The 15319-nt window shown below is 37.1% G+C and overlaps 3 protein-coding genes across 3 annotated transcripts in view; all 3 read left to right on the top strand.

Annotated features, from left to right (window-relative positions):
- The first annotated feature begins 5417 nt into the window (after positions 1–5417).
- Positions 5418–8203, top strand: LOC135729704 (dual specificity protein phosphatase 26-like). Its single transcript, XM_065247529.1, has 3 exons — positions 5418–5773; positions 7441–7649; positions 7843–8203. Exons 1-3 carry the CDS (start codon positions 5592–5594, stop codon positions 8040–8042), a joined length of 591 nt encoding a protein of 196 aa, XP_065103601.1. The 5' UTR covers positions 5418–5591; the 3' UTR covers positions 8043–8203.
- A 1031-nt stretch (positions 8204–9234) lies between these two features.
- Positions 9235–13127, top strand: rsph14 (radial spoke head 14 homolog). Its single transcript, XM_065247968.1, has 6 exons — positions 9235–10269; positions 10613–10709; positions 10812–10930; positions 11122–11347; positions 11474–11610; positions 12779–13127. Exons 1-6 carry the CDS (start codon positions 10080–10082, stop codon positions 13015–13017), a joined length of 1008 nt encoding a protein of 335 aa, XP_065104040.1. The 5' UTR covers positions 9235–10079; the 3' UTR covers positions 13018–13127.
- Positions 13128–13314: 187 nt separating this feature from the next.
- LOC135729934 (dematin-like) overlaps positions 13315–15319 on the top strand; it is a 34752-nt gene continuing 32747 nt past the window's right edge. Inside the window, exon 1 of the mRNA XM_065247840.2 lies at positions 13315–13588. The gene's annotated coding sequence lies outside the window, so the exon portion shown is untranslated. The remainder of the gene's footprint in view (positions 13589–15319) is intronic.

Genomic DNA, 15319 nt, shown 5'->3' with positions numbered 1-15319 from the left:
ATCCTGGAATTCCACCAATCCATAATCTCATTAACATAAGTGTCCCATCCAGACCACTTCATTATCATAGAAATGGTTCACGCCTTGACATTTACCTGTGACTTAAACCCTTGGCTGAATCATAAGCAAATGGCCACCAACTCACAGCATTGGATGGCCATCAAGACAAGAGCCATTACATTCTGCTTTGTTTATCCTTAATGGCCCAATCCAAATGTATATCTTTAAGCATTTAATTTAAAGATAGGGGAGAGAAGGAGAATCAGATGATGTTAAATTGACTCTTATTTTATCCTTTCCTGCACCAGTCGCTGTTAAAGCATGTAAGTGTACTCTCAAGCTCTGTCCATTCAACATAATCAACTGCATGAGATAAAACATCTTCAGTTGATTATTTGCTGCTGTGCTTTCACTGCTTTGAAACTCTGAGTTCACTTTAGCTATTGGATTTTGTCACTTTTTCATAAACTGCATCATTTTAGGCAAATACAAGAAATGGCCAACATAAGAAAACTGTGCATCATCTCATTCAGAATCACCCCAAAATCCAAACAAATCAGTTTCATGATTTTAAGCAAATGTTTTCCAAAGTTATAAGCAAAAAATAACAATTCTGTCATATCTCCAGATGGGGAGCCCTGTTTCAAAACTGCTTGGGTACCCTTAGATTTTGATGCTTATATAGCGGCAGTTTCCTGGACAAAGTTTATTAATCCAGGACTAGGTCTTATTTATATTACGTCATTTAAGAAGTTTTTACAAACATACCTTACAAAAAACACTACAGGTCCATCTTAAGACAAAAACAATGTCACTGGTATATGTTCAAATTTAACAGGAAAAGCAGCTCAAACATGCATTTTAGTCTGGGACTATAAGCCCTCTCCGGGAAACCCATAGTGTTTAATATAGGGTGAATTCAGGTAGAGTGACTTCATCTGTCTTGAATGTGTTCACTGAAGTTGTTAAAAGGTTCTAAAAAGATGTTCCAAAAGGAAAAGGAAAGTTCCATTTATTGAATGTAGAGTGAAGTTTACAATGTTACAATTTTTGCATTAGTTCCAGAAATGCATTTTTAAAAAATTCTTCCAAGTATTCATTAGTTGAAGGTCTTCGTGTTGTATTTTGCGGTTCATAATGCGCCACACATTTTTAATGCATGTATTCTGGTTTTATTTACGTTTTACACAATGTCAAAACTTTATTGGAATTGTATTTGTCATGTTCATTTTAACCATAAAATAGTGTCCCACTTTTCCTAACAAAGTGTCCCACTCAACCTGATTGCTTCCAGTTTGCTGAAGAGGGTGTCAGATGATGTTTAAAGATGAACTGTTTGTTAATAAATTCATAAATTGAAAAAAATTCACCATAGTGACCTTTATTACAATCTATTTAAACAAAACACATACAATTTTAATACATTCTAACTGATTTAGGTTGTTTAAAATGCAATTTACCAAAAAGTGTCCCACTTTACCTGACTTCACCCTACTAAGTTTATAAAATTACGTTTTATGATTAAATTTCAAATGACAGACGTTATTCAAAAATGGTGATCAGTAAAATTGGGTGTCTATGGCTCTAAAGATCTAAAGAGATATTTCACCTCCTAAACCCGAGCTTTGGTTTAGCTTGCATTTTAGTGCTTGTAAGACTTCTAAAAAAAAGAAAAAATGTGATACTGTTGATGGGCACTAAATAAATGTTAAAGATGTTATACATGTAAAACAAATAAGCATTACACTACCAAAACAGTAACACGTTGTTAATTGTTAAACAGTCTAAACTGTTACCCTGCTTTTGAAAAAAAAAAATCAAAAAGAGTTCATGAAAGTTTGCACTAAAAGTTTGGTCTCATTTGAAGCACTTGGAAATATATTTTCTAAAGGCAAAATTAATTGATTCCATGATGACAAAAAGTGTGTGTTATTTCTTATTTAAATAATGTTTTTTTTTCTTAAACATGACATGAGAATTTATTTAGAGAAAACAACAAAATGCTAGCATTTGTTTATTCACCTCTTCTAAGCATCTATTCAGTGTATTGTCTCTGTTTTTTGTGGCTCTGCCCCATTCAAGTTTCAGTGTCCTGGCACACATTGACCTTTAAAGCCAGGTTATGGCCCTCTAATTATTATTCTTTTGTCTTTACTAAAAAACAAATACTGAAATGAGTTTCTATTCAATGTTTTAATCCCCAATTTCTTTGGTCAAATGTCTCACTTCACCTTCTTTGACTTTGTGTCAAAAACATTTTAATGAGCTTTACCATTCAAAGTTATTCCTAAAGCCTAAACTGTAAAACATTTGCTGAACTTACTGTATATTTCATGTTATTTACTGGCAACAGTTTGTTCAAAGCTAAATGAACATTTAACATTAACAAGTCTTTGTCTTTGTCTTTACAGAATAAAACTATAAAATAACAGCCTTATACAAAGCATTCTGGGAACCAGAAATCCTCATCAACCTTTTTCTGTTTTTTTCATTCAGATTTTGGTTCCCAGAATGCTTTGCATAAAGCATGTATTTCAGTTTTATTCTGTAAAGATCAAGATTTCAATCGTTGTTTTGTGAAGTGCTTTCATGATGACCATGCATGCTTTTTTTCTCAATGACTGCGATTGAGCCTCGTAGTCGTATTTCATTTCACAGGTGGACTCTGTTTTTCATTTCATAAGTCCTGACACAAATTAGGACACAACTGTCACTATAAGACTTCCAGAATTAAATAGTGAAGCTATAGGGCTCTATCATAATAATATGATAGTAATTTTTCCCATTGCGGTTATTGATGCTAATATTGCGATGTGCGATTGCGATTATAATAGATGGTATCATGAGTCAACTTGATGGGTTTTAAGGAAAATCCACACACAGTTTAGTGATAATGCTAAAATGTGTATTTGTAAAACTAGAAATGTTTTCGTATTGCCACGTGATGTAGCAACTGCTCAGTGTCAGTAATCCTAAATCCAAAATACTGCCATACAACAGACGTAGAGTTTTTTTCAGCTACCAGATCACTGTCAATCTCCTCTGCATCCATCTTCGCTCTGGTATTTCCGCGCTGCGCACACACAAGTGACGACGCACACCACACAGGTGCATGTCACACATGCACTACCTTTTTTGTTCGTTTTTCTTTCTTTTTTTTAAACAGCAAGGAAAATCATCAAACTGTTATCAGAAAGTTGGTGTTAACAAGTCCACACATGGATTTATTTAATATAATTGCAACATTTTGCTGTCATATAATTGCACAGGCTGACATTGCGATTGCGATTGCGATGCGATTAATTGTGCAGCACTAGTTTCCACCCTGCGCAATTATCATTTTCACGTTTAGCTCCACGTTGTTTAAATAGCAAATGCATTTGAGTCCATCATCTAAATAGGGATTAGACTAGCGCCAGCGCCATGGGCTTTTAAAGGGGATGAGAGCTGAGACTGTCATTGGTTTATTGTACGCTACGCCCAAAACACTCCCATTACTCATTAAAAGAATAAGAACAACCCTTTTTGACCATGTGCTCGGCGCATAAACCATTTTTCCCGTCGTTAAATTAGCAAAAGCGGCATCAGATATGCCCATTTAGACCGTGCGCTTTAGACAATGCACTTAGATCGTTAAAATAGGGCCCATAGTCTTAAACTTTTTAAATGATGTACAGTTTACTAAAGTAAGTACAATCTTTTCCATTTAAACTAACAGGAACTTTGATCTAATTTAAACAAAGAGCTCTTCAGTGCGCTGATGGCCTACTCTTTTAATGTGTGATGTGTCAAGCACAATGTTTTTACATTGGTCTTGACTTCCTGCACAAACCCTATAAAAGAGCTTTGACTAACCTCCGCCCACAGGAATATGTCAGGTACCAGCTAAGCTCAAACGGCTCTGACTAAGGGAAGCTGCTGTCAAATCACAAGCTACACAATCAGAACTCATTACGTATTTCTAAAGGATGGAATACGTATCAGCCCATTTTTAGGACAGTGAAAACAGAGCTATAAAGATAAGTAAATTGTGTGAAAAAATACTGTGCTTTTTTTACACAGGAAACATGAACACGTTATATTGCGCACCATAAACACAATCATAGCTTCAAAAACACAGGAAAAATGGGACCTTTAACAACTTAACCCAGGTTATTTGAGTTATTTTAGATACATAACACAGTTTACAAACCAAGATTTTTGATCTTCGAAGTGAATTCGATTTGAATTCGCCCTCTGTTTTTTTTGTCGGAAAGAGAGAAATCGTTCATGAACAAATTGAATGAAATGGCGCATCCTGTTCATTGAATAAATAAGTGAGTTTGTAACTTTTGTATAGCATTTAAAAATAGTTAAAAGTTGTTTGATTATATCAACCAAACTGCATCGATTTGGGCTTTCCAGTGTTCAGAAGGAGGGAAAATGAGAAACTTAAAAATGAGATAGCTTAAAATAAGAAAAGCTATCGATTCTGTGGATAAACAGTGATCTATTATTTTAATCTGATCTAAGCCGTAGTAGTATGTTTTGTTGTTTATAAAGCTTGATTTACACTGAAGAGAAACTGATCGAGGAGTTTATTTATATGAGTCTCCCACCAACCATCAGACAAGCAGCATGCAACAGAAAGCATGGATGTGTTGTAAATTCCTCATTTGGATGTTATTTAATTATTCATGCATGATTAACTTGCAACTTAAATTCGACAACTGAATGCAAACAAACAATATGACTATTAAATCATTCATGATTTCTATATTCTGTTATTCATTTTATCCCAAGTCAAAATAAAATAAATAATTTTATTGTCACTGCACAAAATTAAATTAAACAGATAGGAAGATCTAAAGAAACATTTAAATAATATAGAAGATCCCTTAAATAATAAAAAATAGAAAATTGATTCTATTTATTCTTTATTTGTAAAAAAAGGGATTATATTTTTACCGTAAACGTATCACATGATACTATCCCCTGTTTTTATTAATATTAAAATACTATGAATTTAAAATGTTCATTATGGCGCTTCCACAAAGTGATCTGTCCATTATTTATCCCAATTTCGCAATAAACTCATCTTCAAGATTTCTGTCTGAAAGAATCTAGTTATTATCTTTCATAATCTCTAGGGTTAGGGCTTTTAAATTCTTCTCAAACTATTATTTCACACTAATTTGATGGGTAAAATTTGTTAGGGTTTGAGTTAAGAGTAATTATGGGTTTCTTTGATTAAGACGTTGATCCAGGATTACATTTACTTTGTGAAATCACGGTGAACCTTTAATGACGAGTGGGGGGCTTAGCTATAGGCTAATCATTGACATAATTCGAACACTGCGTATTACGTTTCACATGTAAGTGATTTGGTAATGCGCTCTCCCACGTCAGTTATTGAATGATATCCAAATCCCTAGTCTAAAAATATCCTCCTCTGCTGGTTACTGCATATGAATGCTACAGTATGAATGAACCAGGCTAGATCAGCTATTCTTTAGACATACACGGACTTTGTTTCTGTCCTGCACTTGAATTATTTGACTTAACACATTTCCACCAATGGACATTGATTTTACGTACATTTTAAGGTTAAAATGTCTTACAAGTCGTCGAGATATTCAGAGTGGCGAGGCGGCAGCTCACGTTCAGTTCAAGCGGAGATTGACTTTACGTCTCCCGGTTTGGCGGTAATGGAAGTTGAGCGTCTTCTGTTCTCGGGGAAAGCGATTAACAGTGACGCAGATGAAGTCTGGCCCAAACTTTACATCGGAAACATGTAAGAATGCAAACATGAGTCTCATTCAATTGAAGAGTTCAATTAAAGAGTTTATTTTAGTGGCTCAAATTATTATTGACAGATTTTAATGAAAATTAACTAAAGACACTTGTGATTTGTTTACTGATCACAGTCGGTATATATGTGACCATAGATATGTATATAAAGGCTAGATGGCTCAAGGCGGAGTCAGCTGTGTCGTCACTTGGCGGCCATCTTAGGTCAGTGCTGCCATAGTGCTGCTCCCTGCTGCTGTGGACGGAAGGTGAGTGACATACGCCAACTAAAATGCTCGTAACTTGCTGAATTCTTGACGGATTTACAAACGGTTTGGTTTTTTACAAACGTTATTAACGTGGCTATAATTCTGGATGCTTTAACATGTTTCATGAATTTTTTATTTATTTTTAGTATACGTATTCAGTGTCATAGGTACATCTTTGACGTTTATAACAAACCAATCCGTTTGAAAATCGGTAAAAAATTAAGCAAGTTATGGTCATTTAAAAGTACCTGCATCATTAAAACTCAATGCTACGAGTGAGCGAGCGCCCTGTCCTAAGATGGCCGCCAAAATGCGGACGTTACACTCAATTGGCCATCAGCGCGGACGAGCCATCTAGCCTTTATATACATATCTATTGGCGCTTTTCCATTGCATAGTACCCCACGGTTTAGTTTAGTTTGGGTCGGGTCAGTTTACTTTTGGGAGCTTTTCCATTGGGTGCAGTACGTAGTACCCGATACTTTTTTTCGTACCACCTCGGTTGGGGTTCCAAGCGACCCGAGCTGATACCAAACGTGACGCGAAAACACTGTAGATCACTGATTGGTCTGAGAGAATCGTCACGTCATCGCTATGATGTAAATATTAGCTTTAGCTTACTGCTAGCTTGCGCTGTCTCAAGCAAACATGTTGTTATCTGTGTTCTGCTATAAGTTTCCAAACACCCTTTTAGCGATGAAAAACATCCGCAGGTTGAGAATCCGGGACACCATAACAGTTTTTTCCAGACTTACAGTTTGTGGCGGCAAATCCGAACGTGCACGTCCGCATTATATATGCTTATATGCAACTTGAATGAGGCTCAGCGGAGCGCCGTCGACTGACGCCACGGGTCGGGTGTTTGAACAGAAACTGTCATGTGAGACAGAGGTAGTTATAAACGCGATGTGCAAACATCTATTTGTGGTGGCCAATTTTAATTTTGTGGCAGACTGAGAAATAAATGAATGTATGGGAATGTACAACAACGCTCTCACGTGTATGATGTCACAGCAGTAGGCAGCGTAAATATAACGACACGCCTATAATCCCTCCCACTCCGAAGTGATACTAAACTCGATGGAAAAGCTAACCACGCCAAAGTGAGGTGAGCTGACCCGACCCAAACTAAACTAAACCGTGGGGTACTATGCAATGGAAAAGCGCCATAAGTATGTGACTACTTGCCTGCCAACAAATCCCAATTGTAGTACATGTTTTGAGCACAAGAGGGAGATGTTTCATAATGTTGCAGGCCATGAACTAGCAGGCAAACATTTTAGGAAAAGTAAACCTACAGGTCAACTTAGATAAACTGAATAGAAACAGAAAAACACTTATTTTGCTTAAACATTTTTTCTTACTAATGCAATAATAATGCACTGTTGCATTTTATCCTCAGGAACATTGCTGAAAATCTGGAGAAACTGCGCAGATGTCAGTTCACTCATGTCCTAAATTGTGCTCACAGCTCCAGACGTGGCAGTGAGATCTATAAAGGCATGGGCATCACGTACATGGGCATTGAAGCACAGGATACAACCACATTTGACATGAGTGCCAACTTTAACACTGCAGCAGAGTTTATACATACAGCACTAATAGGAAGAGGTAAGTTGTGTAAATAGTATCAAAACACCTTAAGGTTTATTTGAAAATTACAGTTGAGTGTGGGGACGGGATTTCTGTCTAATCTGCAGGATAAAAAATATCCAGAAATACTGAACAACCCATCCCAGCTTTTAAAATGTATGAATTCTTAATTCTGCATCATTCACTAAACTTTAATATCGTCTCACCAAAGGCAAAATCCTGGTTCACTGTCATGTTGGAGTGAGTCGATCAGCAACTATAGTTTTGGCATATCTAATGCTGAAGCATAACATGACCCTGGTAGAAGCAATCAACACGGTGAAAGAGGGAAGAGGCGTCATTCCCAACCGAGGCTTCCTAAGACAACTCATTAACCTTCACATCAAGCTGCATGGCTACACAAGCAAATAAGAGTAGAAGTAAAGCCCTACACTAAAAATGTAGTTGTTATTCTGGTGAACTTTTAAGATAAGATTATAGCTGTCAATAAACAAAGCAAAGCTGTTTATTTGAAACATAATTGGTTAAATATTTTGTATGTAACCAAAATAAAGTTGGATAGAAAGAGCAAAGCAGTGAATTGTACATTTTGTCTGGATGCCACAGTGCAATGTACAACAGCACTATACATGAGTGAGCCATAGAAATATAAAGCATTTTTAAGCCATTATGCATATATTGTAAACAATATTTTAACAGCCCTTATGAATGCACAAATAACTTTTTAAAAATAAAACAGAATACAATTGAAATAAAAATAAATAAAAGATAAAAATTAAAAAAGAATAAAGAGAGTATACATGGGTTTCAGTCATGTGACTTTTTACGTTATGCCGCCATCTTGAGGACCTACCGAGTACCAGTAGGCTACTGACAAGCATTGGCTGGCTTGCTACGATTTACGGATTTCTTATCTTTTACTGTCTATGATTCTTATGGATACGGGAAATGGCTACGAAAGACAACATGTCGCACCTCGACTGTCATGAAAAGAAACGCGACTTTAAAAAAATATACCTTGGTTTGGGTGTGATGCCTACTCAATCCCCGATACGTTCTTCCAGCCGCTGTTCGCTGCTACCGAACTACCACTATTTTACAACACTAAGGCGGCGCGTCACAACATGAAACTTTGCTCGAAGTATCACCTGGATCTCTACTCATGAACGCGAACATTGAGAACATTGTTTGTGTACACAGAGTTTAATAAAAAGAAAGTTTTGTACAACTGATTTTGGCTGTTGTGGTGTCTGCTCGTCATCCCTGCCAGACGGAAATAATCGATTTCTGAATGCGAATGAATGAATCTCATATGAGGCTCCTTTTTCAACTAGAAGGTCAATATTGTTTTTCACTTGCGACAAAACAACGAATTATCTGTGCATTTATATGGAACTATGCTTTAGGAGCTATCCATCTTTACTCTCCTCCCTCCTTACGTTCCATTCGCAGATCGATACATCTAGACTGGGAAGATGGCGGCGAGCGGAAGCCAAATCAACCAAAGTCAGTTGTTCAAAACCTTCTTTTTAGTAAACTCTGTGTTCACAAACAATGTTCTCAATGCTCGAGTTCACGTGTAGAGACACAGGCAATACTTCGAGCAAAATATCATGTTTTGTCGAGCCTTCTTAGTGTTGTAAAAATAGCGATTTTGATGCTCACAACATATTGAAGGCATAGCTTCTAGTTCTTTTGCGACCACTTCAGGTCCTCAAAATGGCGGAAGACAAGAGAGTGACGCCAGCTGAAACCCATGTATACAATACAATCCTTTTAAAAGCATTGTAGTAGTCCATAGTCCTGAAAGCTTTATGACTTAAAAGTCCTTTCAGTGTTAAATAAAAAAAATATATATTATATTGTGTATAAAAAAGTACACAATTAAAAGAAGGAGAGGGCATTGTACAAATAAAGAAAAAACTTGAAAGCATTGAAAAGATTATAAGTCGTGCAAATTGTACATGTTTGGAGTGCTTCTTGTTAGGAGAAAAACATTTCTTTAAACAGTGTTTTTATATCTGTTAAAAATACTTTAATAGGTTTGCATTTTTGTATATAAAATCTACACAAGTACAGAATTAGGTTTATTTAAAAACAAACATTTGAAGAAATAAAAGCATATTCGCTTTTGATATTAAAGGAATTGCGTCATTGACGTAACTGCCTGCGCCCAACGCGTAGCTACCATAGCAACCGAACTAAACAGGAAACTCTGCGTGTAGAGTTCGTTACAAATCAGCGATAAAGGTAATGTTGTCTTTTTACAATGTATTAATCTGCTTGTAATGCTTATTTTGAACGTTTGTGCAAATGCAGAATGAACAGTAGGCTACTTAACCAGTTAGTTGCCAGAATTATCCTGTCTGTTTAACTAAATATGTCAGTTATATGTGAATATATTAAAATAAATCAAACATACTAATTTAAAGCACCCTTCTGAAAGAAATGTCAAGACCCCAGACATCTCAACAACAAGCGCACACGGCACATGCATCTGTTGCTTTTGGTAACTGGGCACTTCCAAAACTCTGCAAGGAGCTGCAGGACGATGATCTGGTTACCCGGCAGAGGGCGCTAGCTGCACTCTGTGACATCGTGCATGACCCTGAGCGGGCATTTGAAGCCATTCTCAATGGTAAACTTCTTTATCCTTGAAATGTAATTTCTGACTATTCTTATTTAATCTAAAATTTCCTAGTAATTTCTTTACATTTACACTTTATTTATAAATATAAATAATTTAAGCTTACACACCATGCTTGGTTAAAAATGACCCAATGTTGGGTTGTTGTTTTGCAACCATGGGTTATAATAACCCAGCAGTTGTGTTCAAGTATTTGGTTCATTTTAACCCAGTGGTGTGTTCTGTGAAATATTTACCCAGTGCACATTTAAATACAACAAGACACAGAATAATAAAATTAAAGAGGAAAATAAATATAATGAGATAGCAATTGTAACATCTGCTATATCCACAGGATGCATGGAAAGACTTAGGGAGTTACTGCAAGATGAATTATGCAGGGTCAAAACTGTTGAAGTGCTTTACGTGCTTGCAGCACAGAGTTTGGGAAGGCGAGTATACACGGTTAACTAATCATAACTAATGAGCAACATTTTACTGAAGAGCTTCCCTTTTCAATGTGATTTACTTTATTAATATGCATGTTTATGCAGAGATGCCTTTTTTAAATATGACATGATGGTACCCCTCGCAAACCTATTGGATGACCCTGTAGATGCCTGCCGAAAAAACGTGCATCAAACCCTCAACAGGATGGCTGAATTTCCCTCAGGTGGCACATTTTTCTGTTTTTAATGGTAAATACTGGAGAAGTGTTTTTTTGTTTTTAAAAAACCATGATCATAGGTTAAATTCCAAGGAAACCCATGAAATATAGCTTAACATGATAACCTTATGGTTTCATTATGATATACTTTCATTTTTCAAAGCATCCATCCGTCTTTTTTGTCATCTCATTTACAGGAGCAGTATTCATGGTGTCTATGGGCCTGGTGCCTAGACTGGTGCTGAAGATCCCAGTGGAAGCAGAGGACATTCGTGCTTTAATTTTATCCACATTAAGCAGTTGCATCATGGTGAATGCCCATCCTGCTATAGAATGTGATATAATACCTGTTTTGAGAGATCAGCTTTCTCACACCTCCCCGGACATCCGCCAGGCAGCCACATCTGCCTTAGTAGGAATCAGGTAAGCAGCATAGTATCCAAGCACCTGGTTGAGGTCAAGTTCAATATTGGTCAATAAGTTAAAAAAAACTTCTTAAAAAATATCAAAAAGACAAGTTTCTTTTCCTATTGTACTGTTCTCTCTCAGTGTTCCTGCACGTGGTAAGACGCAAGTGTGTGAGGAGGATCTTCTGCCCTTGATGGTCAACCTGCTGTCAGATAGTGATCAAGTGGTCATTGCTAATGCTGCAGGGACCATTATGAACACAGCTGTTATCACCAGGGGTCAGCACATAATTAAGTTCAAGGGCCAGTGAGAGATGTTATCACATTCAGTATTGTATTCAGTAATGGGTTTATCTCATTAGTCAATAGCGAATTTAACCAAATAAAATAACAAAAAAACAAACTGACAAATTTGTTATCATGGTGTACAAAAAAAGCAAAAACTTCTAAACAATGCAACAAACAGTGGCGCCCGGTGACTTCTTTTTCGAGGGCGCACGATGCGAAGCTCGTCACAACATGTATTTAACCCGTCATTTTAAAATATGTGTCTGTCATGTTAACTTTTTTTTAAAATGAGTAATGTAACTTTTTACATCATGTGCATCACGTGTCATGTCAAAATACGTGTCTGCTGCAGATGCTCAAAGGGGTTTATGATTAAAGAGACGGTCACGTTTGCCAGATATTTGCTTAATCTCACGTGTAATCAGAATTTAGTAGGGATGCACCGATAGGATATTTTTAGGCCGATACCGATTTAAACAGACAACTTCTGGCCGATACCGATATTATACACTTGTATACAATACTATACAGTTGGTCTATTAGCTAGTTTATTTCTGCATCAAATAATTTTTACTGAACATGGATTGGATCTAATTAACATTCAACTTACCAACATAATAAGAGAGGCACAAATTAAGCTAAAAAAAATATAATAAGACAGCATGACAACCTTGAAAGGTGGTTTTTGCTATTTAGCATTTATTTTATTAACAACATTAACTCATATTTTTACATATAATGGATTTCTTTATGCAGTTAATTAATAAACAATCGGTATCGGCATTTCTCGTTCTACTGGTTTCAAATTCATCAAAAATCGGCCGATAAATATCGGCGGCCGATACATCGGTGCATCACTAGAATTTAGTGTTAAAGGCGGGGTGCATGATTTTTGAAAAACACTGGAAAAGGGAGCCGGGCCAAGTACCAAAACACACTTGTAGCCAATCAGCAGTAAGGGGCGTGTCTACTAACCAACATCGTTGCCTGGGTTGCATATGTGTGGGGCGGTTTACGTGACGAGCAACACACATGACACTCCGAACACATATTTTGAATTTGCACCCCTCAGAAGAGAAGTCACTGGCTGGCACTGGCAACAAAGTTTAGTTATATACAGATTATGTATGCCACACATCCTCTCTGCTTGCCTTTTCAGGTAAGCATGAGGCGTTGAAAGCAGGTGCCATCACCCCTCTGCTGCGGCTGGTGGTGAGTGAGAACAGAGCGGTGTGTGCCAATGCCCTCCGTGCCCTCACAGTCTTGGCAGAGGTTCCTGGTGCCAGAGCTCAGCTGCTGGAGCATGTGCCTCTGCTGAAGACCAGACTCCAACATACTGACTCCATCATTCAAAGAGCTGCATCCACAGCCATTGAAGTCATCTCCTGGAAGCCATGAGGGCAAAAAAGATTTTTAGCCATATTGTGATGAATAAGTTAATTTATTGTTCATGTCTTAATTACCTCAGAGCCACATAAAAATCTTAAAAAACACACATGTAAGAAAATATGAAGTTTACAGTACGGTGTCTTATAAATAAAAACAAAAACTTTGTATGCTGTGCAGTTGTTTTATACAACCTAAATAAAATAGAGATTTTAAACAAAACGTAATAGGTTATACTTTATGTTTGTTGTGTACAGTAAATGTGCAGTGTCATGTTGTCAGGAGACCCCTCGGTGCTGTGAATGGATTGAACCAGTGGTCAACGGCAGCGAGCACGCTCGCGCTATCTGTCACGAGACATGAGGAGTCAGGACTGATAAATATTTGTTGCTGGTTGTCGGGAACCAGTTTGACCAAATAAAGGGTACGAGCTGGATTCAGTTTGCCAGCTCTTTTCTATAAAGTCATCGCAGAAGTCGCGAATATTTTTTTGTGGAAATAAACGCAAGGATTATTGCCGTGAAGGCGCGGACCGGAGAAGCTGAATATTTTGTCTACATTAACGTATTTTCTTATACTATAGGTAAGTTAATCGTCTACTTAGATTGACTTCTGAAATAAATACTTGTTTGAAATCGTTATTTTGTTGACTAACTGTCTGGAATTTCACTGAGATTGTAGCCGAGAGCGGGTGCTGCCACGGGTGCGTGCGTGGCTGCGAGGGCGCGCAACGTGGTTTGTCACTCAAACGCATCTATAAAATATATAACGTTAGGCTAATACTTATGTAATTGAGGTAAGGTAATTGGATAAAATACGTGTTGTGATATGTCTGGTGCGTTGTCGACGTAAAAACAAAATCGAGAAACGTAACGGGATATATTGCAGCGAATGATGCGATGCTTTTACATAACACGAGGCGATAAATGCCTGACAGGTGCCGCCTGATGCTGACTGTTATATTTCCAAAAAACTAATTTGTTTCGCTAAAAATGTCAGCTCAGTGAATGTGTTTGTCAGTGAATGTGTACATTGGTTTGTTTTAGTCCAAATTCAAGTTAACGTTATGTATTCCCTGTAGCAAAGCATTGCGTACGCAACGCAAAGGTCTTGCTTTCGATCCCCAGATACACACGTGACATCAAAATAAAACGTGTATGTTGTTGAAGGCATTAAAAGTCGTTTTGGAGAAAAACATTGGCCACATATAAATGTCTTAAAGCTGTATATGTAAGCACAGGGTTACATATTTTATTATACTGTAAGTAAATGAACATCGTTTCATTGAGGATTTCCCTCAGTTGTGTTTATTCCCCAAACCATCAAAGTCATGATTTCATTTATCAGCAGTTGATGTGTAGGTATTCAAAGTTGTACACTTTCTGAGTCCAACTATGTAGTGGCTGTTCAAAGCTTTCTATATGTCTTCATGCAGGGCCAGATTATGTAATCTTATCTACCTACAGCTATATAATTTTGGGTAGATGAAGGTATGTGGCCAATATGATTAAGAATTGTGGATCAATTGACCACATATACCAGGCCATCTGTTTGCTCTGTGCGTCCATCTGTTGTGTGTTGACTGCATCTTTTTGTTTATTATAAAATTCTGTGAAACCTTTGCTATCAATCACAGATATTACTGTGAAACCGATGCTGGAGGTGTTAAAGCAAGATGTTGACGAACCGGTTGTGCATTTTTGGATGTGCGTGTTTATGTGTTTGGATCTTTCATCTCTAAAAAGGACAAATGTAAGCTGTTTCAATTTAAATTATGCCTTGCATGTCTTTAAACACCTTCACATCACCCTTTGCATCACAACAGGGACCACTTTGGTGCATGGCAACAGGTTGTCATGACGATAGCATCACATTTTCCTTTTTCGAGATCAGTTTCCTCCCACTTATACATGATTGTTTGTTAATTTTATATAATTGTTTTCTAAATCTACACTCATTAGCAAACATTTGGCCTATTTTATGCAACAATTAAACTAGTTGTCATGACACATCTGGAGTGAAGATATTGTAGATGGAGTGTGTAGTCTAAACTGTGTTCATTGTCAACCTAAGCCTAAGATTTGTTTAATAAAGCTTGAACCTGCACGACAAGTTCAACCGCCGGATGGATATGATTACAGCCTAAGGACAGAATAAAGCAAAGATTTATGTTTGAGTCTTTTGTTAAGCACTCCTCTTCAAGCTTCTTAACCACAGAGGGATTACATAGGGCTCCTCCATAGGAGCTTTTAATTAAAATGTGACGATCCCATTGGAACCTGATAGTCCTTTTCAAGGATGAATAAATAGGAAT

Source organism: Paramisgurnus dabryanus, chromosome 11 (genome assembly GCF_030506205.2).
Source record: "Paramisgurnus dabryanus chromosome 11, PD_genome_1.1, whole genome shotgun sequence".
Taxonomy (NCBI): domain Eukaryota; kingdom Metazoa; phylum Chordata; class Actinopteri; order Cypriniformes; family Cobitidae; genus Paramisgurnus; species Paramisgurnus dabryanus.
This window is presented reverse-complemented; position numbering and strand designations above follow the sequence as displayed.